General features: G+C 38.2%; 1 protein-coding gene and 1 long non-coding RNA gene across 2 annotated transcripts in view; one reads left to right on the top strand and one right to left on the bottom strand.

The window, feature by feature from the left end:
• Nucleotides 1–3,234, top strand: part of GCLC (glutamate-cysteine ligase catalytic subunit) — a 49,158-nt gene extending 45,924 nt beyond the window's left edge. The window contains exon 16 of the mRNA XM_055329648.1: nt 1,602–3,234. Within this exon, the coding sequence (XP_055185623.1) occupies nt 1,602–1,813 (212 nt within the window). The 3' untranslated portion in view covers nt 1,814–3,234. The remainder of the gene's footprint in view (nt 1–1,601) is intronic.
• LOC129512447 (uncharacterized) lies at nt 7–23,873 on the bottom strand. Its single transcript, XR_008665036.1, has 4 exons — nt 23,686–23,873; nt 19,293–19,390; nt 15,742–15,880; nt 7–1,358 (listed from the first exon to the last, which is right to left on the bottom strand). It is a non-coding gene; the product is annotated as an uncharacterized LOC129512447 (long non-coding RNA).
• Between the last annotated feature and the right edge of the window lie 1,068 nt (nt 23,874–24,941).

Raw genomic sequence — 24,941 nt, 5'->3', positions numbered from 1 at the left:
GGCATCTTTTGCTTTACTTTGCTTTTAAATTTTGATGTGGGTAGAACCTCACAATCTTAAAATATTCAGTTTCTTATGGTATACTTGAAAAGACTACATTATTTTATCTGTGCATTCTTTCACATTTGACGTCTCTGCAATGGGTTACACCTCATAATCGATGACTGTTTTTTCTCTTATTGGTTCATAAGGCAGTGCTGCATCTTAGACAATGACTAGAGTATGCAATTGCCTACTAGTCCTTTATGGGCAGCTATTTGTTATACATCATCATGGGCTCCCTCTTTAGGGCTAAGTAAGTCTAGGTTACAGGAGTGAGAGCTAGGACATCTGGTTCTTCAGCCTGCTTCCATACAGTGAGCACCCCAGAACCCCCATCTTTTTTGTCCACTTTGAGATCATGTTGATCATGCCTAACAAGGGCCTGGGACAAGGGAGCTGTCAGCATAACATTAATGTCCTCTATGTTTCCCTTGAGGCTTCCATAAACTTTCTGGAGTCATGGTGGCTCTACCCCGCAAAGGGCATGTCTGCCAGTCTCTCCATTCATTCATTCTACCTGTGCTTATTTTCACCACCTCTTTGGTAAATAAAATCTTAAAACAAACAAAAAAAAACCCCACAAAAATCGGAAATTTCTTCCTCATGCAAATGAAGAAATGAATTTTGCTCTCCCTGCTGCCCAAAAAAAGAGCAAACTGGACAGAGGAGAACAACCTATCAGAACCCTGATCTACTTGATTAGAGGAAACATCTTAGCATGGATATTATCCAGAAGTTTTCTCTCTTAAATTTTATGTAGTTCTAATGAATAGCTAAACGGGGTCTTTTATTTTTTTAATTTTTTATTATTTATTTTTACTTTGGAAGTTATTTTAACATTCACCTGGAAGAATGACCAAATGAAAATAACATGGATATCATGGATATTCTAAAGAGAAATGGAGAGCTAGCCCTATCAGATACTGTTAGGAACTATAGAGTCTGAAGTTTCCAGAACCATGTGTTAGCCCTAGGTCTGCAGCTTTTTGGTCAAATGGGAGGACACATGCTCCAGTATACCTGCCAGCTCCTGTTTTTGGATTTCTTTCCAGTTTTGTTGATGGATAATTGACATGCATCACAGTATAAGTGTAAGGCCTTACAGCATCATGGTTTGATTTTTATATATTGTGAAATGATTACCACTGTAGGCTCAGTTAAGATTTTCTTACATAGAATAAAAAGAAAGTTTCTCCTTGTGATGAGAACTCCTAAGATCCACTTACCAACTTCTATGTCACATGGCAGTATTAGCTATCGTCCTCACGTCCGTGACATCTTAGCGGCTCCTCGTTTCTGAATTGCTGGCAGTGTCCCTGTGTGAGTAACATCTAACCTTAGATGTGTGTTCTCGTTGCCTACCTGCAACCTAAAATTCTTTCCCAAGAGGAATTCTTCAAACGCCCTGGAAAACATTTTCCCCAGCCTCTGCCATGTGGGCACACCAAGGTCCTACTCATTTCTCTTCAGGATTGTGTTTATGCTGGTCACTAAATTGTCAACTTGCTTAAAAAAGACTCTTCTGTTAACTTATGTTGTCTTAATTTTTTTCCCCCAAGGTGAACTAATGACAGTTGCCAGGTGGATGAGAGAGTTTATTGCAAACCATCCTGACTACAAGCAAGACAGTGTGATAACTGATGAAATGAACTACAGCCTTATTTTAAAGTGTAACCAAATTGCAAATGAATTATGTGAATGTCCAGAGTTACTTGGACCAGCATTTAGGAAAGTAAAATATAGTGGAAGTAAAACTGACTCTTCCAACTAGACATTCTGCAGAAGGAAAAACTCATTACTAGTTTATTGAAGAACTGAATGCAGTACTCCTCAGCCCCTGTGTGTGGTATGAAGACCAAATTCTAGAATGGCACTGTTTGTTGGACCAGTGGCCAGAGACGGATTTAGAGGCTTTCCTTCAGTAGTTAAACCTAGAGTTTATACAGTGTACATGTACATAGTAAAATATTTTTATGATTAACAATGTATTTTAATAACATTGTATCTAAAGTCATTGTGAACTGGCTTGTACATTTTTCGATTCTTACTCTGGAATATACCTACTGTCTAAGCAGTTTTGTAAATGTAATGTACTGGTAACTGTACTATACCTGCATTCCAGAGTTTAAGATGTTTCCTGTAAATTTTTGGTTTTTTGAAAGACTTTACCTGGGACCTGATTCACTGAAATCTATCACTTCCCTTTAAAAACAGTCTTATTACTTTGAGTCCTCTCCACTGTTGTATACTTAAAGTCATTCTTGAATCCATTGAAATGCTTCACAGCGACCTTGGGTTTCTGGCACCTTGTCTATGATGTTTCTTTTGTAATTGGAATAGCTAACAGCTTGGTCATCCTGCCTCAAGCTTTCACCGCTAAATAAAATCCGTTGAACTGAAGGCTGTTATAAGAGGTACTTTTCTTCTTTTAAGTTTGCTTATTTAGGCATTAAGTTTAAAGAGAAATTTGTAGGAGGAGGAAAGAAGACTATTAACTCTGAGTTCCCCTTTGGTGATTAGGGGGGAATTTTTTTTTCTTAATTTTAAAAAGGGGCAGAATGGTTTCTCTTCCTGTGCATACCAAGAGTAATGTCAGAAATGGCACCAGCCCTTCTCTTGTGACCCTTGATTGCTCTTTATATACTTAAATCTTCAAATCAAATGCAGTTGCTAGAGTTCTTGTTTTGTTACTTTATCTCTCGTTTCCAGTAAGCATATTGACATTCTCCCAAAAACCATTCTAGGTTTTACCTGGGAACTATTCCACATAATGCTTGCTTTTCTCTATGAAAATCATCAGTGAATCATGATGTGCACTAAGTTTTGTGAATCCGGACCCTACATGTTTGTAAATAATTTAAGTTTACACAATCGTCGTTAGTGCTTTCTATTGGTTTTTTCCTCAGTTAGGTCCTACCTGCTGCCGAAATAACTGTGTATAGTAGATCATCCAACCCTTCACAGGCATAAATATTTAAACCATAATGCTAATTTTAACAAACTGCGCTAAAGCTGCTTCAGCTGAGCCTGTTAATACTAGGCTTTGTGCGATGTTTCATACATGTATTTGGAGAATTAAAGGATGCCTGTTTTTCATTTGCAGTTTGCTTGTGTAAATGAGGTTGTAAAAAAGCAGATGAACTAAAAATGTTTGTGGTATGAGGAAATAAAAGAATGGAATTAGCATTCTGACAGCTCTTGAATGTATGAGTTCCACAGCTAAATGGAGGGTGAGTGGGGATTGTTGTAATTAGCCCAGATCCTCCGTGTCCTTATTTCTTCATTGCAATCCTCAGATGTTTTTAGAAGCCTGGTCTCAAAACAGGTGCCTCCTCTCCCTTAGAAGCTGTCAACCCCCTTGCGGAGGGGAGGTACGTGCTGGATGAATAAAAGGACCACTGGAAGTGGATTTTTCTTTTACTCTAGACTGCTGCTGTATGAGTCAGTGGTTACAAGGGGGATACTGGGTAACTTGGGTGCTGTGTGTACTCTAACTAGAGATGAGATGTAGGATTGTGAATCAGCAAGCCCAGCCAAGAGCTATTGCCAACCCATGTCTTTGGCAGGAGGAAAGAGATGTTGATCCAGCCTCTTGTAACAACCGTCTTCTTCATTGGACAGTCCACTTTTCTCAGAGCTCTGACTTTATCTGAATGATTCTAGGACAGTTCTTGTCAAACTAACCTGCATCTAGATGTGTTGGCATCCTAAGATGTACACATTCTTACTGGTTCAGTGTGCCTGGAGTAGTGCCTATGTTCTCCACTTCTAGAAAGCTCCCAGGAGCTGCTGAGTCTACTGCTCTGGGCTACATTGAGTAACATGGACTCAGATCACACTCTGTCCTTCAATTACAGACAAGTCTTAACTGACACTTCTCTTTAGTTCTAAGATCTTTTAGCTATATTCTTCTCATCCTGAAAAACAGAACTCGGAAAGGAAGCACCACCTTTCCTGAGCTTTACCACCTGAGCACAACTGAGAATCCAGGATTTTAGGAACGGAACTATAAGCATAGAGAAGAGCAAAGGGCATTATCCCTGGTGGAAGCAGTTGCAGCTGAGCCCAGACTCACATTCTCACTTAGAATACAACTGGCTGTTACTTGATCCAAAGGCTAGTTTCCTACCCATCAGGTCTCATGGATGAGTAAGAAGTCAGCTTCTTGTCCTAGAATGCCTCTGCCATCTGGCTCATTCCTGAGGCTGTTCATAAGTCTTTCTGCTCAAGATGGAGAAAGCCTGCCTTGGCCACTTCTTTCTAAACCACCACTTACACAAACATGAACCATGAAATGTGTGGAAATCCAGGATATGATGTGGGCTTAGATAAGGGGCTCTTTCAGAGCTATAAATAGGCTGCTTAATGGCAAGGTTTTTGTAGGTGTCGCTAATAAGCTTTTCATTTAAGTTAAGGCTTCCTTCCCTTTTGTATAAGCCATCTGAGTTCTACCAACTGCTCTCTCTTCCATTATGCTTTTGGTAAATGTTTAGCATTACTTGTAAACACTTCTGAACTTACAGGCAGAGATTTAAAAAAGCATGAGTTAGAAGAGGAGCTGATGAGGACTGATTTAAAATGTGGAGACCTGGGTACACTCTGGTTTCTCTTCAGATCGCATAAATCTTTCGCATAAATGTGGAGACCTGGGTAGGCAACCTTGGCTGGGAGAAATACCATAAAAACATGAATAGTCTAAAGAGCATAAGTAAAGGTTGAAACTAGCTGGAAATTAGAAAAGCTGGGTGAGCTATCTGGATTGCAGGGATTGGTGAGCATCGCAGTTTACATTTGCCTTCCACCTCAATAGCATGGATGGGAACAGGCCCAGGGGTCGATCCTACCACCTCAGAGCCCCAGCCCATGCCAGATCCAGCCATTCCACCAAAGTGGCTCCAGAGTAGCACACAGCTCTAGCCATCTCACCAAGGTGACAGAGGCACAAAGCATGCTAAAATAGTCTGCACCATTTCAGCTCCCCATAACTTACCAGGGCACCTAACCTGCATTCATTTTGCCTCCAGCTGCCCTGCCAGGATACCCCATATGGAGTGCTCTGGTATCTTTCCAACCTGTGCCCTGCCTGAGCTTCAGCAACCCATGAAAATGAGAGGAACACCTGGAGACACCCAGCTTGCACCCACTTCAGCTATCCTGTTGGAGACACTGTACAGAGAGCCCTGAAACCGCCCAGCCTGTGCCCACTTCAGCTTTGGGCATACCACCAGGGCAGGCCCAACATAGAATGTCCTTAGACCCCCTGCTCATGCCAGCCACCATTCCTGCGATCCACACCTCCAGCCAGCCAGTCACCAAGCACACACAATCTACACAGGAGACAACCATGCACAAGACCGTTCCTTCAAGTTTAAAAGTTGCTGTTCCACCTAATTCACAGAAACACAAAAAGTCAAGTAAAATGAGACCTAAGAATATACTGCAAATGAAAGAACAAGACAAAAATCTCAGAACTAAATGAAACAGAGGAAACCAACCCACTTGGTAAGGAGTTCAAAGTAATCATCATAAAAATAGATGCTCACTGGACTGGAGAGAAGAGTAGATGAACTTAACAAGAGATAGAAAATAATTTTTAAAAGATTCAGCACTGAAGAAAATACAAGTAACTGAATAATATACTACAGGAATCAACATAGAACATGCAGAATGGGTCAGCAAACAAAGAATTTAAAAAGCACCCATGCTGAACACCAAAAAAAAATTGGGGCGGGGGGAACCTGGGTGGCTCAGTGGTGTAGTGTCTGCCTTTGGCTCAGGGCATGATCCTGGGGTCTAGGATTGAGTCTTGCATCAGGCTCCCTGCAGGGAGCCTACTTCCCCTCTGCCTATGTCTCTGTCTCTCTCTCTTCCTCATGAGTAAATAAAATCTTCAAAAAAAATTTTTTTTAATGAAGACAGGTTAAAGATCTCTTGAACATCAAACATTAACATTCGCATTTTAGGGGTGCAAGAACGAGGAGAGGAGGAAAGGGGCAGAAAATAATAGCTAGGGAATTCCTTAATCTGGGGAAGAAAATAAAAATCCAGGTTAAGCACAGAGAGTTCCAAACAAGATGAACCCAAACAGGTCCACACCACAACACATAATAATCAAAATGTCAGAGATTAAAGATAAAGAGAAAAAAGAGCAACAAGAGAAAAGCTATTGGTTATATATATAAGGAAATGCTTTAGGGCTATAAGCAGAGTTTTCAGCAGAAACTTTGCAATCCAGAAGAAAGTGGTACAATATATTTAAGGTGCTGAAGGAAAAAAATCTACAACCATGAATACTCCACCTGACAAGGTTATTCAGAATTGAAGGAGAGGATAAAGAGTTTCCCAGACCAAAAAAAAAAGTTTAAAAAGGTTCATAACTATGAAACAAGCCTTACAAGAAATATTAAAGGGATTTCTTTAAGTGGAAAAAAAGTCATGATTAGAAGAAAATTATGAAAGGAAAAAATTTCATAACTAAAAGCAAACATACAGTAAAGGTAGTAGACTAATCACTTATAAAGCTAGTATGAAGGTTAAAAGACAAAGTAGTGAAGTCAGTTATATCTAAAAATTAAGGGGATTTTAAGAAGATGTAAAATATGACAACATAAACATGGAAGAGGGGGAGTAAAAATTTAGTGATTTTTAAATATGTTTGAATTTAAGTAATAATCAACATAGACTGCTATATTCTTACGATGTTTTATATAAACATTATAACTACAAACCAAAAACCTAAATGGATAGACAAAAAATTATTTTAAGAATAAAAGCGTAACACTAACACTCATCAATCACAAGGAAAGAGCAAAGGAACAGAAAACTGCAAAAATAACCAGAAACAATGAGCAAAATGGCAGTAAGTACATGCCTACCACTTTAAATGTAAATGCCCTAAATGCTGCAATCAAAAGACACCGGATGACTGTGTGTCAAAAAAAAAAAAAAAAAAAAGACCCATTTATATGCTATCTATAAGAGACTCACTTCAGACCTAAGACAAATGCATGTGAAAGTGAAGGGATGAAAAATATTCCATGTAAATGGAAGAGAAAAGAAAGAAGCCAGTTAGCAATACATAGACAAAATAGACATAGACTTTTTAAGATTTTATGTATTTATTCATGAGAGACACAGAGAGAGAGGCAAAGACACAGGCAGAGGGAGAAGCAGGCTCCCTCTGGGGAGCCTGGTGTGGGACTCAATCCTACGACCCCAGGATCACAATCTGAGCCAAGGCAGACAACCACTGAACCACCCACGTGCCTGACAAAAGACTTTAAAACAATAATTGTAACAATAAAAAGAAGGGCATTACATAATGATATAGAAATCTCTCTCAGAGAAGAGGATAAAACGATTATAAATAACTATGCACCCAATATGGGAGTACCTAAATACAGAAACCAAATAATAGCAGATGTAAAGGGAGAAATTGACAGTAATACAATAACAATAGAGGACTTTAAACATGTCCCACTTACATCAGTGAATAGATCAGCCAGAAAATGAAGTGTTTTTGAACAACACATTAGACCAGAGGGACTTAACAGATATATACAGAACATTCCATCCAAAAATAATAATATACATTCTTTTCAAATGTACGTGGAATATTCTCCAGGAAAGATCACATGTTAGACCACAAAACAAGTCTTAATATATTTAACAAGATTAAAATCATATCAAACATCTTTTCATGGCACAATGATACAAAACAGAATCAATTACAAGAAAAAAAACTGGAAAAAAAAACCCCACAAAGATGTGGAGGCTAAACAACATGCTATTAAACAAAAAATCAACCAAGAAATCAAAGAGGAAATTAAAAATTTGTGAAGACAAAGGAAAATGAACACCTATCAGTCCAAAAATCTTTAGGATCCAGCAAAAACAGTTCTAAGAGGAAAATTTAGAGATAGGTACACCTTGAGAAACAAAAATCTCAAATAAACAATCTAACCTTACACATAAAGGGCCTAGAACAAGAACAAAGCCTAACGTTAGTAGAAGGAAATAATAAAGAACACAGTGGAAATAAATGATAGACTTTAAAAAGAAATAGAAAAAATTCCCAAGACCAAGGGCTACTTCTTTGAAAAGGTAAATAAAATTATTAAATCTTTAGCTAACTCATCAGGAAAAAAAAAAAAGAGGAAAGAATACTATGAAAAATTATATGCCACCAAGTAGGACTACCAAGAAGAAATGGATAAATTCCTAGAAACATACCATCTTCCAAAAGTGAGAAAGAAATAGAAAATTCAAACAAACCAATTATTACTACTAAAATTGGGATGGTAATCAAAAAACTCCCAACAACAAAAGTCCAGGACCAGATGGCTTTACAGGTGAATTCTATCAAACATTTAAAAAAGAATTAACACCTATTCATCCCAAAGTGTTCCAAAATAGAAGAGGAAGGAAAGTTTTTAAATACATTCTGTAGGCCAGCATTACCCTGATATAAAGACCAAAGACACTACAAAACAAACGAACAAACACATAGCCTATAGGCCAATATCTCTGATGAACATAGATGTAAAAACCCTCAACAAAATATCAGCAAACTGCATATAACAATACTTTAAAAGGATCATTTACCACAATCAAGTGGGGTTTATTTCAGGAATGCAAGAATGGTTCAATATTTGCAAATCAAAGTGATATACCACATTAACAAAACAAAGATTAAAAACCATGTGATTATCTCAATAGATGCTGAAAAAGCATTTGATAAAATTCAACAATGGTTCACGATGAAAACCCTTAACAAACAAGCTTAGAGGGAACATACCTCAACATCAAAAACACCATATATGAAAAACCCACAGCTAATATCATACTCAATGATGGATCTAGGATCAGGATCTTAGTGGAAAAGCTCTCAGTTTTTCCATCATTGAGAACAACCACTTTTATTCAACATAATACTGGAAGTCCTAGCCACAGCAATTAGACAAGAAAAGGAAATAGAAACCATAAAAATTGGTAAGGAAGAAGTAATACTGTCACTATTTGTAGATGATATATATTACACATAAAAAAGACTAAAGATTACATCCAAAAACTACTCAAAGTAATAAATGAATTCAATAAAGTTGCAGGATAAAAAAATTAATACCCAGGAATAGGTTGTATTTCTACAGAGTAATAATAAAGTAGCAGAAAGGGAAATCATCAAAAGTTTCATTTATAATTACATCAAAAATAATAAAACACCTAGGAATAAACTTAACCAAAGAGGTGAAATACCTGTACTCACTTTGAAAACTACAAAACACTGACGCAAGAAATTGAAGATAACACAAACAAATGCGAAAACATAGCACACTTATGGCTTGGAAGAATTAATATCATTAAATGTCCATACCACCCAAATAAATCTACAGATTCAATACAATCCCTATCAAAATACCAATAGCATTTTTCACAGAAATAGAACAAATAATACTAAAATTTGTGTGCAACTACAAAAGATACCAAATAACCAAAGCGATCTTAAGAAAGAACAAGCTCTAGGTATCACAATCACAGATTTCAAGATAAACTAGAAAGCTATAGTAATCAAAACGGTATGGTACAAAAACAGATATACAGGTCAATGAAACATAACAGAAAGTCCAGAAATAAACCTCCTCTTACATAGTTAATTAATCTATTACAAAGGAGGCAAGAATATACAATTGGGGAAAAAGACAGTTTCTTCAATAAATATGTGCTGGGAAAACTGGATACCTGCATGCAAATGATTGAAACTAGACCACTTTCTTACACCATACTCAAAAATAAATTCCAAATGGATTAAGGACCTCAGTGAGAGACCTGAAACCATAAAAATCCTAGAAGAAAATATAAGTAATAATCTCTTTACCATCAGCTTTGACAACATGTTTATGGATATGTCTCCTCAGGCAAGGGAAACAAAAGCAAAATAAACCACTGGGACTATACCAAAATAAAAAGTTCCACACAATGAAGGAAACCATTACCAAAACAAAAAGGCAACCTACTGAATGGGAGAAGATATTTGCAAGTGATATATTTGACAAGAGGTTAATATCCAAAATATATTAACTTATACAACTCAACACCAAAAACAACCAATCTGATTTTAAAAATGGACCTGAATAGACACTTTCCTAAAGAAGACATACAGGTGGCCAATAGACACAAGAAAGAGGCTCAATATCACTCATCATGAGGGAAATGCAAATCAAAACTGCAATGAGATATCACCTTACTCCTGTTGAAATGACTAGACTCAAAAAGACAATAAATAACAAGTGTTGGATTGCTTGGGTGGCTCAGCGGTTGAGCATCTGCCTTTCACTCAGGGTGTGATCCCAGGGTCTGGGATCGAGGTCCACATCAGGCTCCTTGCAGGGAGGCTGCTTCTCCCTCTGCTTATGTCTCTGCCATTCTCTCTCTCTCTCTCTCTCTCTCTCTCTCTTCTCATGAATAAATGAATAAAATCTTTTAAAAAAATAAATAACAAGTGTTAGTGAGAATGTGCAGAAAAGGAAACTCTGTGCACTATTAGTAGGAATGTAAATTGGTATAGCAACCATGAAAAACAGTATGGGTTTCCTCGAAAAATTAAAAATAGAAATGTGATCCAGTAATTCCACTGAGTATTTTACTCAAAGAAAATGAAAATATTAATTTGAAAAGATATATGCACCGCTATAGTTACTGCAGCATTATTTACAACAGCTAAGGTATGTAAAAGCAACCCATGCATCCACTGATACAGGAACAGACACATACATACACACTGAAATATTGCTCAGCCATCAAAAAGAATGAGATCTGACCATTTGCAACAACATGGATGGACCTAGAGGGTATTCTAAGTGAAATAAATCAGGCAAAGAAAGACAAATACCATATGATTTCATTTATATGTGGAATCTAACAAACAAGCAAGCCAATAAAGAAGCAGAAACAGACCCATAAATACAAAGAACTGCTAGTTGCCAGAGGAGAAGGAGTAGAGATGAGAAAAATGGATGAGGGAAGTGGGAGGTATGGGTTTCCAGTTATAGAATGAATAAATTATGGAATATATGGTATAGAGTAGAGAATATAATCATTTATATTGTAGTAACATAGTATGGTAACAGATAGTAGCTACATTTGTAGCCAGGCTGGCATACAGTAAGGAGTAGTCAAATCACTATGTTGTACATTTGAAACTAATGTAATATTGTGCATTAACTCCACATTTTGAAACTAATGTAATATTGTGCATTAACTCCATGAATAAATTATGGAATATATGGAATATGTTCTGAAGTTCCTAAGAAATTTACCAGGACTGGGTTCAGAGGGGATACAAGCACGTCTAGCATAAAGCAAGAGCATAGACTTGAGTTCAAATTCTTACATTTATATATATTAGCTGGGTGACCTTAGGCAGTTCATAACATCTTTGTTTCTATTTCATGTGTTAAAGGCAGGTGAAAATACCTTATAGAGTTGCTATGGGTTGGCAATGAGATAGTGCACATACAGGCAAAGTACATCAACTGTACAGTGTTTTTACTCCCTACTCTATACCCCTAGAGAGTCAGAGGAGACTGTTGTATTAAAGATGACACAGCCTGCATCTCCCTTCTACCAACATACATTCTTAATGATCTTTGAAATAATTTGCCTTTCCAAAAATGCAATGGAGAAGTCAGCAGAGGAAAAATAAATTGTATCTATAACTAGGAACTAAAATTTCTGGGGGAAAGGGAAACGTGAGAATGTCCTCATATGTTTTTGCATCCTTAGTTTCACCTGGCAAACACAGTCCTGGTGAGTTACCTAGAACCTTTTTTTCTCTTTCTAAAATAAAACCATATGTCCTGAATTTCATTGGCTCTCCTGTAAAGCAGAAGAGTTTGGCATTTTCAAGATTCTTGGTTGCAAGTGACAAAAAAACCCGGTACCAACTGGCTTTAAATAAAAAGGATTATATGGGCTTGCAGAACATCCAGGAGGTGGCACTAGTTTCAAGCACGGCTTATTGGGCGCTCAAATACCACCAGGTCTTGGTGTCTCCCTCCCTCTTTGCCTCTGCCTTCCCCACAGCAGCTGAGCAACTCCAGGCATACATCCCATCACTGGGAGATCCTAGGGGAAAAGAGCTCATTAGCATAAACCCATAGGAAAGTCTGGGTCTGTCTCTGATTTCACAAAGATATGTGCTGTAACAGTCAGGAGACTGGTTTCTAGTTCTGACGCTATTCCTAGAATTTGTACGATGTTGGGAAATCATTTGCTCACTCTACACCCTAACTGTCGCATTCTCGAAATAAGGAGATAAAATCTCAAAGCTTTCTCGGGTCTGTTCCAGAGCTAATCCTTCAGTTTTTCACAGGAAGGGCTTCTTCCTCTGGAGTTAGAGAATAGTGCCCTCTCATGGTCTATTCTATAGTTGCCTTTCTACTTAGTTTTCATTGGTTTACATTTTCCAACTCAAAGAGAAACGATCTGAACAAAATTGTTAAAAATGAAATTCCATACTGAAATCTATTTTATTTCCACTCCCATTTTAAATGGAAATGGGCTTGTGTTCTAGCATAAGCAGCTAAAGCTGCGGATTTCATATTTATTACTACTCCTTTAGCTGTATCCACACATTTTCTTTGGTGGTGTTTTCATTGTTCATATTTTTATCTCTTATGATTTCTTTTTTGAACAATGTGTTATTTAATGGCATGTTACTTAATTTCAAAATCTTTGGGAATTTTCTAGATTTCTTTTTTATTATTGATGTCTAACACTTTTTTTAAGATTTATTTCAGAGGGAGAATAAGCAGGGGGGAGGGGCAGAGGGAGACAGAATCAGGCCACGCTGAGCAGGGGCCTGACGTGGGGCTCTATCTCATGACCCTGAGATCATGACCAGAGCCAAATCCAAGAGTTGGATGCTTAATTGACTGATAGACCCAGGCACCTAACATCTAACAATTTCACTGTGGGCATACAATATTCTGTGTGATTTAAAGCTTTACATTTTAGGCTTGTCTCATTGCTCAACATATAATCTCTCTTGATAAATACCCCATGTTCCAGTGAAAAGTGTATTTGATATGTGCAGTGTATCATGTTCTTTATTATGTTGTGTTTTTTTAGAAAACTCTTTTGAATCATTTGTACTTCCTTTGTCTGCTTTACTGTCAATTACTGAGAGTGGAGTGTTGAATCTCAAAATATGATTGTGGATTTGTCATTTCTCTCTTTAGTTTTGTCAGTTTTTGCCACATATACTTTGAAGCTCTGTTAGTAGTCACTTTCATATTTAGGATAAGTAGGTCTCCTTAATGAATTGACCTACTTATAATAAAACGTCCCTTTTAATCTCTGGTAGTACTTCTTATTTTGAAGTTTACTGCATCTGATATTACTATAGCCACAACACCTTTCTAATAATTAATGCTAGTATGATAAACATTTTCTATCATTTTCCTTACAACCTATCTAGAATTTTATACTTAAGTGTGTCCCTTGTAAACACTTGAATAGTTGAGTCCTTAAAAATTTTGTTTTAAATTAAAGGTCATAGTCCACTATCATTTACTGTAATATAATAAACGATAAGGTTGGGTGTAAGTGTATCATGTTGGTATTCATTTCCTAGTTGTTTTAGCTGTACTTTGTTCCTTCAATCCTCCTTTCTTGCCATCTTTTGGTATTCCATCTTATCCTTCTGTTGACTTAATTAGATATCTTTTTAATTTTTTTAAATGATTCTTCTTTCTGCATCTTTTAAATGATTTCTATATGCATGTCTAACTTACCATGGTTTGGCATGGATTAAACTGCCAGTTCATATACAATGTTAAGAACCAGACCATGGCATACTTTCATTTACCTCCTCCCATTCTTTGTGCTCTATTGTCATGTATTTTACTAGTATGTACACTATGCTACTCATAATCCAATGTGGATGTTTTACTCTAAAAGTAAAATGTCTTATAAGGCCTCATATCTCAAATATGTAAAAACTATCAAAACTCAACAGTAAAAAGGAAATAATTCAATTATATAAAGGGCAAAATATATGAAGAGATATTTCAATAAAGAGGAGAGAGGCAGATGGCCAAAAAGCACATGAAAAGATATCCAACATCATTAGTCACTAGGGGCATGCAAATCAAAACCACAATGAGATATCACTTCACATCTATTAGGAAAGCTAAAATAAAAAATAGCGATAATACTAAATGCTGGTAAGGATGCCCCAAAACTGGATCACTGGCACATTGCTTTAAAGTAGTGCACTCTGGAAAACAGCTCAGCAATTTTTTATAAAACTAAACATGTAATTGCCATTCTTACTCAGGAGTTGCAGTCTTTGGCATTTAGCCAAGAGAAATGAAAACTTTCATTTACACAAAACCTGTACATGAATATTCATAGCAGCTTTATTTCTAGTAGCCAAATACAAGAAACAACCTAGACATCCTTTGAGGGGTGAATGGTTTAACAGTGGCACATCTGCCATCAAATATTATTCAGCAATAACAAAGGCACAAACCACGGTTATAAGCAACAATCCAGATGAGTCTCCATGAATTACGCAGAATGAGAAAAGCCCAACATCTATTAATAGTTGCCAGAGTTTAGGGATGGAGTGGAGAGAGGGCAGGAAAAAAGTGGGTATGGTTATAAAAGAATAGTAAAAGGGGTCTTTGTGGATGGTGGATCTATCCTGTTCCTAGACTGTGATATTATACACATGGACCTGCACACATGATACAATTATATAGAACTAAAAACACACATATAAATGAGTTATAAGTAAAACTGGGGAAATCTTAGTAAAATTGATGAATGATATCAATGTCAATATCTTAGTTGTGATACTATACTACAGTTCTGTGGACTGTTTTCACTGGAGAGTATTGGGTAATAGGTACAAGGGATCTCTCTGTTATGTCTTATGACTATGTATGAATCTATAATTATATCAAAATAGGGGCACCTGGGTCGCTCAGTTGGTTAAGCGTCTGCCTTCAGCTCAGGTCATGATCCCAGGATCCTGGGATTGAGCCCCACGTTGGGCTCCCTGCTCAGCAGGAGAGTCTGCTTCTCCCTCTGACCTTCCCCTTGCTTGTTCTCTCTCTCTCTCTATCACATTCTCTGTCTCTTTCTCAAATAAATAAAATCTTTTTTTTAAAAAAAGGTAATTGTCCCAGGTGCCCGGAGATATAAAGAGATAATAACTGTTTTTATTATCATGGAGACACAGAGTTAGGAATCCAATGGTTTTAGAGATGGCAAAGTCTAATTTGTCATGCCCAGGAAACAATTTAATTGTGAGAGGTGAACTTTGTTGTCTGATAATCATACTGGTTAACATTTATAGCACAGTTCTAAATACTTGATATGCAGTATCTGATATTTGATCTTTACTACAACCCTCTGAAGTAGGATATTGTTACTATGGCTATTTTGCAGATGAGGAAATTAACCATAGATTAAATAACTTTCCTGAGTTGTTAAAAAAAAGAAGGAAGGAGGGAAAGAAAAAGAGAAGAAAGAAAGAAAGAAAGAAAGAAGAAAGAAAGAAAGAAAGAAAGAAAGAAAGAAAGAAGGAAGGAAGGAAGGAAGGAAGGAAGGAAGGAAGGAAGGAAGGAAGGAAGAAAGAAAGAAAGAAAGAAAGAAAGAAAGAAAGAAAGAAAGAAAGAAAGAAAGAGGCACCTGGGTGGCTCAGTCAGTGAAGTGTCTGCCTTCAGTCCAGGTTGTGGTCCCAGGATCCTGGGATTGAGCCTGGGTCCGACTCTCTGTTCAGTGGGGAGCCTGCTTCTTCCTCTTTCTCTTCCCCCTGTTTGTGCTTTTTCTATCAAATGAAAAAATTATTTTATTATTTTTTTAAGATTTCATTTATTTATTCATGAGAGACAGAAAGAGGCAGAGACACAGTCAGAGGGAGAAGCAGGCTCTATGCAGGGAGCCCCATGCAGGACTTGATTTCGGGTCTCCAGGACCACACTCTGGGCCGAAGGTGGTGCTAAACCACTGGGCCACCAGGCTGCCCAAAATCTTAAAAAAAAAAAAAACAAAAAAACAGGACAATTCTGTTTAGCCAATCTTGAGTTATATTTCAGCATTATATAAAGAACACTAGGTTACTTGTCAAAATCTTGGATTCTAATGCCAGTATGCTACTCACTCGAATTTTAAGTTGAGAAGTGATTCAACAATTTGGTTACCCTAGTTGAAAAAACAAATCGGAGTACATTTCTAGAATCCTTACCACATGAGCATTCTATATTTTAATGATTCCCCGATTCTAGAATGAATAGTAAAAAAAAAAAAAAATGTTTTCCATCCCCATTCTGACAGTTAAAGTCATCTCCAGTGATGTCACTGCTTTCCCCTTTCTTCTCATTTAGGTGTTTATCAAAGATCCACTGTAGGCTGTGTGTTGAGTATTTGGTTATATGTGAGCTCCTGGATGCCCTCCTCCCCCACTTTCTGTACCTCTCTCTGCCACAGGCTTCCCTAATGCCTTCAGACATAGCAAATTTCAGATGATAACATAGCAATCATTTACTGAGTGCTTACCAAGTGCTAAAGATTAACACAGGTGATGTCATTTAGTCAACATGAAACCCAGTGAAATGGTAGTAACATCAGTTTTCTTATACTTGTGGCTTAGAAATTGTAAACGTCTGAGTTAAGGATAGTCACTGAGAGTGGAGGGTTGAGGCAGGTCCCAAACCCTAACCTACATAACTCAGACACACCTAGCAACATTGCCTATGCCCTGAAACCTTCCAGAAGGTCATTTTTTAGGAGGTGGATTACTCCATTATGATTTTTTTTTTAACTTTTCACTTTCCTCTCTGAAACTTTGCATTTCACAATCATTTTAACCAAGCCACCTTGAAATTCTAGCAGCTTCCTTAAGGTGGCAGTAGAAGTACGACCCATGTATGTGCAGCCTTCAGTCTCCACTTGCAAGTATCATACTTCAGAAAATCAGCTTTTGGTCACTTCTGGAATTATGTAAAATGTAAAATTAGGGCACTCTGAATGGGGGAAAAAAAGAGTTCTGAGCATCCAGGATATTGACTCCAGAGAAATTCAACCAACTTGCAAAACAAAGAAAATAACTTCCTGTGGGGACAAAACAAAGCACCTACTTGTTGCCGCCCACCCATTTGGTAACTGACCTTGATAGTCTTCCAGCCCCAAACACAATAGCCCTCACTATAGATGTTTTCCCGTTTCCTCTGCCCCCTTGAAACCAAGCATTTGAGAATAAACAGTCTATTTCTTCTTTCTTGATTTGTTCCAGTGACTTGTAAACAACGGAACCACTGGCATATGGAAATGACACATATTTTTCTTTAACCCATATGAATCCCTGCCTTGGGACTAAAGGAAAAACCAGAATGATTCATCCAAGGTTCTTAAAGTGTTTAGTCAGGACAAAAAACAATCAGGCAATAAACATTTATGGAGTTGCATCCAAGTATAACAAATCTCTTTGGGCTGTTTGCCCAGCACATGACTCTGTTTTAAAAGAAATGTCTCATTCATCCACAAAATTAGTTCACAGGAACCATGTTTCTACTTCAAGTCTCTGGGCCACAGCTGATTGGATTATAGGTAAACACCTGATTCCAGAGGATGGAATTCACTGTCTGGCCAGAAGTCAACTGCGTTCTTGCAGCTGTAGCCTTGGTTGTTCAACCTTCCTCAATCCTAGGTGGTACTCTGGGTTGTTTTTGGTTAAGCTTATTTTGAATGGGTTTCTGTTACATGCATTTCTTATGAAACATATCGAAGTCCTATGTAAAGTCTAGTGAGAATATAAGAAGGAACGTACGACTTGTTCTTTGCCCCCATGGGAATGGTAATCTTCCTTGCTAGAGAAGAGAATTGGGCTTCTGGAATCCTAAATTAATTTAGCTCTGAAACCCTGAGAATGTCCTTTGTTTTTCCTCAGAGCCTTAGTTTTGTTCTCAATAAACATGGAAATGATGACATTTGCCTAATAAAGTCATCTCCCGCAGGCGGTATCCATCTGGCTAGGTACTGTTGTGCCCAAGATTACGCATCCTAGAATCCACCAAGGAGCCAACACCGATGCAAACAGGTACCTGGCTCGCAGAAGATGCTCAATAAACGTCAACCTCCACTCTGTCTTATAAGCAGGTCCTTTGGCTGGTCTTCAAATGCAAGTCACACAAGCACTATGGAATTTTTAATAGGAAACAAATTTATCTTTCTTAAAAATATATGTATAGCCATAATAATGGCTGTTTAGCCAGGGATAGATTCTCTGTGTGGAGCCTGCTAGGGTAGAGGGTAGGGAGGGGACAAAGAGGAGGGTCTCTGCTCCAAAGAAATAGGCTTGTGGACAACAAGACTAAGGCCTGATTCTTGAAAGAAGAGGTGTGAGTAGTACCTTTGTTTTAAGCCAATGTTGAAGGTTGAGTAGAAAAGTCTGGAGGAACTCTTGAGCCCCCATGCTTGGGAATACTGGAGCAGGGAGAGTATAATCTTTCTAACTCAACAGCTTCCCCTTTCTGTTAATGGTCTCTCTTGTGAAGAAAATTTTCATATAATCAACTCATTCTCATGAAAGATCCCAATATGCGTACCCCTTCTCTAGGCATTTTTCAAAGAAGTTGGAATAACATAAACAGAAAAAATAATCTATTCATGGAATTTCAGGCATCAATGGGGAAACCTTTCTTCCTAGGGTGGCTTTAAGTCACCCATTATAGATGGACATTAGATCGATTATCTGCTGTGCCTAGAGAAAAGATTCCCAGGCCCTGGAGCTCCTGGAATGTTACTTAGGTTCTCACTGCCCTGTTACTGAGAAAACTGGCAATGCAGTGGTAAGTTGCATCTGGCAGCCAACAAATATTCATTGAGCATCCACTCAACATCAGGAACTATAAACTGGAAATGCAGCATGACCAAAACAGACAGTTCTTCTCCTCAAAAATCCTGCATGAATATACACCAAGTGTTATACACAGGGCTTTTGACTCAGATTTTTTCATAGTCCACCCTCCCTGGATTCATTTATGAGTTCTATGAAGAACACAGAAGAGTTGCTTCCTGAAAGCCATTTAAAACAGCGAGGCACTAATATCTCCCTACATTATTCTTTTTTAAAAAACTAAAATACAGAAAGCAGAGGACATTTTCACCCATTTTGCTGCTGAAGGTTGAATAGCGTTGCTACCCCAATGGTTCCAACATCAATAGACAGTGCTGTTACTTACCATATATTATATCCCTAGTTTGGCTCCATAGTCTGGTTGCCCAGGTTGGACAAGTATGGAGGTGACAGACTTGTTTGTGCGCCTGCATGAGACAGCCACTAGGAACATACGGAAATATTACTGGAACCTGCCATGAAGCAAGGTCAACATCATCTACACAATTGAACAGATAAAACCAACTTTTTCAAAATTAAAGGACTATGTGTAAGTAAGATTCCTTCTGGAAAAAATAAACAAGACATGAAATAAGGATCCAGGCTTGCTTGGTATCACAATGCTCACCAGAATGGGATCCAAAATATTTTAGTTGTTTTCTTCCTCTTTTTAAAATATGCCCCAAATATGCAAGACTGAGTTTGGTCAAGAGAGCTTAGGTTGCATTCTTTGATTGATGAAGAAGGGATGAATTTAACACACTGCTAAGCTTTAAAAAAAAAAAAAAAAAAAAAAACAAGAACAAAACTAAGGAGGATCCTCTCTTCTTATTTTTTGTCTCAAAAAAGCCCCTGGTAAGAGGAAGTTACTATTAGTGAAGTGAATGTTTAGTATGATCAGAGTCACTTACAATAAATCAGTGTTTGTGAAGAACATACCAGCTTAAGGAATCATTTACCTGAGAGTTATTGAAATAGTAATAATAATTCATTAACATACTTCATATATTATATGTACATACTGTATTCTTAATGTAAGCTAGAGAAAATAAAATGTTATTTTCTTTAATTAAAGTGTCATTGAGAAATTCATAAGGAAGAGAAAATACAGTTATAGTACTGTACATATTGAAAAAAATCCACATATAAATGAACCCATGCTGTTCAAACCTATGTGGTTCAAAGGTCAACTGTATAGACAAATATCAAACCATTATGTTGTACACTTGAAACTGATATAATGCTATATGTTCATTATATCTCAGCAACAAAAAAAAATAGCCTAAATGAAAAAAAATATTCAAAATACTATTATAAATTTTAACTTGATGTAAAACTTACTTCAAGCCATCATCAAAACAGTAGAAAGATGAATAACTGTGAAGAATATTTGTCACAGTATGACAAAAGGTAAATGTCCTTAATATATAAAGAGTTCATAAACATTGAAAACTAAAGATATTAAGACTGCCTAGAAATGGCAAAGGATATGAAAAATTATTCAAAAAAGAGATAAAGCTTAGAAAGACATACTGTGTTCATGAATTAGAAGACTTAATACTATAATTGTGTCAATACTACCCAAACTGATCTACAAATTAGCAAAATTCCTATCAAAGTCACAATGGTGTATTTTTTAGGAATAGAAAAATCCATCTTATAATTCACATGGAATCTCAAGGCACCCTGAATGGTCAAAAGAAATAAATTTGGAGGTCTTATACTTCATTATTTCAAAACTTATTACAAAGCTATAGTATCTAAAATGGCATGGTACTGGCATAAAGATCAATATATAGGCCAGTGGATAGAATAAAGATCCTGGGAATAATCCATCATATATATGGTCAAAGAATTTTTGATAAGGTGCCAAGACCATTCAAAGGACGAAGGACAGTTCTTTTAGCAAGTAGTGCTGGGAAAACTGTATATTCATGTGCAAGATAATGAAGTTGGACTCTTACCTTACACTATACACAAAAATCAACCCAAAATGAATCAAAGGCCTAAATATAAGACCTAAACAAAACTCTTAGAGGAAAATATAAAAGAAAATCTTCATGACATTTGGGTTTGGCAATTATATCACGGATACAAAACCAAAAAGTAAAGGCAACAAAAGCAAAACTGGTCAAATGGGACTATACCAAACTTAAAAACTTCTGTGCATCAAGCTGCAGGCAGGCATCATAGCCAACAATGCCAGGACTACCTCTGCTTACCAGAATGCCCACAGAAATCACACTGAAACTTGCAACAGCAAGGGACCTGGAGCCACCCTGCCAAACAGCATGCCTGAAGCAGTTGCAACCAGGTTTTGCAGTTGGCAGGGCTTTGCAGCCAGCTGTGTCATGGCCACCCCTGCCCACTTGTGCACCTGTAATAGTCCCAACCAGTTCACATGGCACTGTGCTCACAACACTTGAAGCTATGCTACAAGAGGGCACACATAGCCCACGCAGGGGAAATTCCTAGAACACCTGACTCTATTGGCTAGGAAAGATATTGCTCTTTGGCTCCATAGGACATCTTTATAAGGCCATGCTTTTAAGAAAAGGAGACATAGCTAAACTACCTAATATAGCTAGACAAACACAGAGAGTCAGGCAAAATGAAGAAACAGAATATTTTCTAAACCAAATAATAAGTGTGACTGATGAACATCATGATTTACTTCCTCTTCCCCTTGATAGCATAGTCAGGAATAAGGTCTAGATGCCCTAGCTGGCTCATTACCCCAAAGAGCCCCAGGCACCTACCCCACATACCACCCCCTGCCATCACCCCAAAGTGGCTCTGACATGCCACACAACTGGACAACCCTGGTCAGTTCTCACTATAGCTTCAGCTGTTATGACAAGATGATGCAGGTGCAGAGTACCCTGAACACTAATGACCCACATCACTTAAGCTCCAGATAGCTGGGTGCTAAGGCACTCTAGTCCAGAGTGCTCTAGGTCCTCCTGGCTCATGCCTGCTTCAGCTCTACTCACCCCACCCAAGGTGTCTCTTGTATGGAGTATCCCAGAAACTTCTAGTCCAGGCTCATCTCAGTTCCAGCCACCCTACCAAGGCACTTTTTTTTTTTTTTTTGCAGAAAAACGTTTTATTCTTTATACAGATTTTACTTTCATAGCCACCAGAAAGATTCATTTCCTCTGACAGACCCTGTCCACCTGTTATGTTGCCCTCCACATAGTGCTATAGTAACATACATAAATATCTATGGTACATTTATACACGCGTACATGCCTTCTAAAGCACTGCTAAGACACAGACTAGGCTTGCACACAATGGGGGCTTCTGAGGTGCCGCTTAAAGTGATCCCTGGTTTGTCTTACACAGGACTTTCAGTGAGCTTGGTCTGGCCATGAGTCCTAGTTGCCAGAGAGGAGTTAGGATGATGAAAAGAGACGGCATATTTAGAGTGAGGTCACCACACTTTGGAGATCATAAGAGAATGGAAATAGGAGGTGCCAGGCTAAGCAGGAGATGGCACGTGGGAAGCCACTGCTTTTACCAGGTGGATCAAAGCCCTCAGGTGCTGCAGTGTAGACTGATGCCCAGCCTGACAGTGTGGCCAGCTGACGTAGCCCCAGGTAAGGGTGGATCTGGGAGCAGTGCTGGCTGAGCCCCACTGGCCCCCAGGCACCTTTGTCACTTCCACAAGAGGGACACTGCACATAGCACCTCAGCCCCATCAGGTGAGAATTGTTAATTTCCTTATTTTGCAGATGAGAACACAGAGGCGCAGAGAAACCAAGCTCCTTGCCCAAGCTCACACAGCTAGTAAGTCACAGAGCTGGGATTCCAGCTGGGGTGGCCTGCCTTCGTGCACTGTTAGCCACTTTGCTGTATTGAAATAGAAGTTGATGTTGAATCAGAAGTATCCTTGGATGTTAGGTTAAGGAATTTGGACTTTATTCTCTTCAAAATGGAGGAGTCATGGGAGGCATTAAACATTTTAAAAAATTGTGACATTAAAGAAAATGTTAAAAACCATAAAAAAAAAAAACATACAACGTGTGTTGTATGAAGTGGCCAGGAACCCCCCTGGCCCACACCCTGTCTCAGATCCAGCTTCCCTACCATTGTGCATCCTATGTAGGGTACCCCATAACACTCCAGCCCACACCTGCCTCAGCTCCAATCGCCTTCAGGTCATCCCTTGCATTGAGCATCAAGCAATACCCAGCCCATACCCACTTTAGGGTCAGCTGTCTTGCCAGGGCATCCCCAGCATGGAGTGTCCTATACATGACCCCTTGCCCACAATAGCCACAGAACCAGCCAACCAAAGTCACCAAGCACACGCAGCCTACACAGGGGATGATCATATACTAGACAATTCCTTTGAATTTAGGAGGAGTAGCTGTTCCATCTAATTCATAGAAACAAATACAGAAACTCAGGTAAAATGAGTAGACAGAGGGTATGCTCCAAATGAAAGAACAAGACAAAACCACAGAAAAAGAACTAAGTGAAACAGAATAAGCAATATACCTAAAAAAGAGTTTAAAAGAATGATCATGGGTGCCTAGGTGTCTCAGTCAGTTAAGCATCTGCGGGATCAGGTCATGATCCCAAGGTCCTGAGATCAAGCCCCCACATAAGGCTCCCTGTTCAGTGGGGAGCCTGCTTCTCCCTCTCTCTCTGCCCCTCCCCGCCTATTCTCTCTCTCTGTCTCTCAAATAAATAAATAAAATATTTTAAAAAAATAAAAGAATGATCATACTCACCAGACTGGAAAGGAGTGAAATAACTCAATGTGAACTTCAACAAAGAGATAGAAAATTTTAAAAAAGAATCAATCAGGGATCCCTGGGTGGCGCAGCGGTTTGGCGCCTGCCTTTGGCCCAGGGCGTGATCCTGGAGACCCGGGATCGAGTCCCACGTCGGGCTCCCGGTGCATGGAGCCTGCTTCTCCCTCTGCCTGTGTCTCTGCCTCTCTCTCTCTCTCGTGTGTGTGACTATCATAAAAAAAAAAAAAGAATCAATCAGAGTTGAATGCAATAACTGAAATGGAAAACACACTAGAGGGTATCAACAGTGAACTAGAGGGTGTGGAAGAATGGATCAGTAAGCTGGGAGAAAAGGTAATGGAAAGCACCTGACCTGATCACCAAAAAGAAATTTCAAAAAATGAAGATAAATGGGGATCCCTGGGTGGCTCAACGGTTTGGCCCCTGCCTTCAGCCTAGGGTGTGATCCTGGAGTCCTGGGATCGAGTCCCACATTGGGCTCCTTGCGTGGAGCCTGCTTCTCCCTCTGCCTGCCTCTGCCTATCTCTGTGTCTCTCATGAATAAATGGATAAAATCTTTAAAAAAAAAGCTTAAAAAAATGAAGATAGATTAAGAGATTTCTAGAACAACATCAGGCACACAAATATTCACATTAGAAGGGTCCAAGAACAAGAAGAGAAAGAGAAAGAAAACTTACTTGAAAAAATAATAGTTGAAAAAAAAAAGAAAAAATAATAGTTGAAATTTTCCCTAATCTATGAAGGAAATAGACATTTAGGTTGAGGAATCACAGAGAGTTCCAACAAGGTGAACCCAATGAGGTCCACACCATGACATATATTAATTAAAATATCAAAGTTTAAAGACAAACAGAGAGTTTCAAATGCAGCAAAAGAGAAGTAAAGAGTTATGTATAAGGGTAACTCCATAAAGCCATCAGCTCATTTTTTCAGCAGACATTTAGTAGGATGGAAGAAGTGGCATGATATTCAAAGAGATGAAAGAAAAAAACCCTACAACCAAGTATATTCTAGCTCCCAGGGTTATCATTCAGAATGGAAAAAGAGATAAAAAAAGTTTCCCAGACAAACAAAAGTTAAAGGAGTTTATCATCACTAAACTGGCCTTACAAGAAATGTTAAAGGGATTTTGTTAAGTGGCAAAGAAAAGCCCATAGTTAGAAGTAAGAAAATTATGAATAAAAAGATGTAAAATATGACAACATATACATAAAGGCAGGGAGTAAAAAGGA

Source organism: Nyctereutes procyonoides, unplaced genomic scaffold (genome assembly GCF_905146905.1).
Source record: "Nyctereutes procyonoides isolate TBG_1078 unplaced genomic scaffold, NYPRO_anot_genome, whole genome shotgun sequence".
In the NCBI taxonomy this organism is placed as follows: Eukaryota; Metazoa; Chordata; class Mammalia; order Carnivora; family Canidae; genus Nyctereutes; species Nyctereutes procyonoides.
Note: the sequence above shows the minus strand (reverse complement) of the source record. Positions and strands in the feature narration are given on the sequence as shown.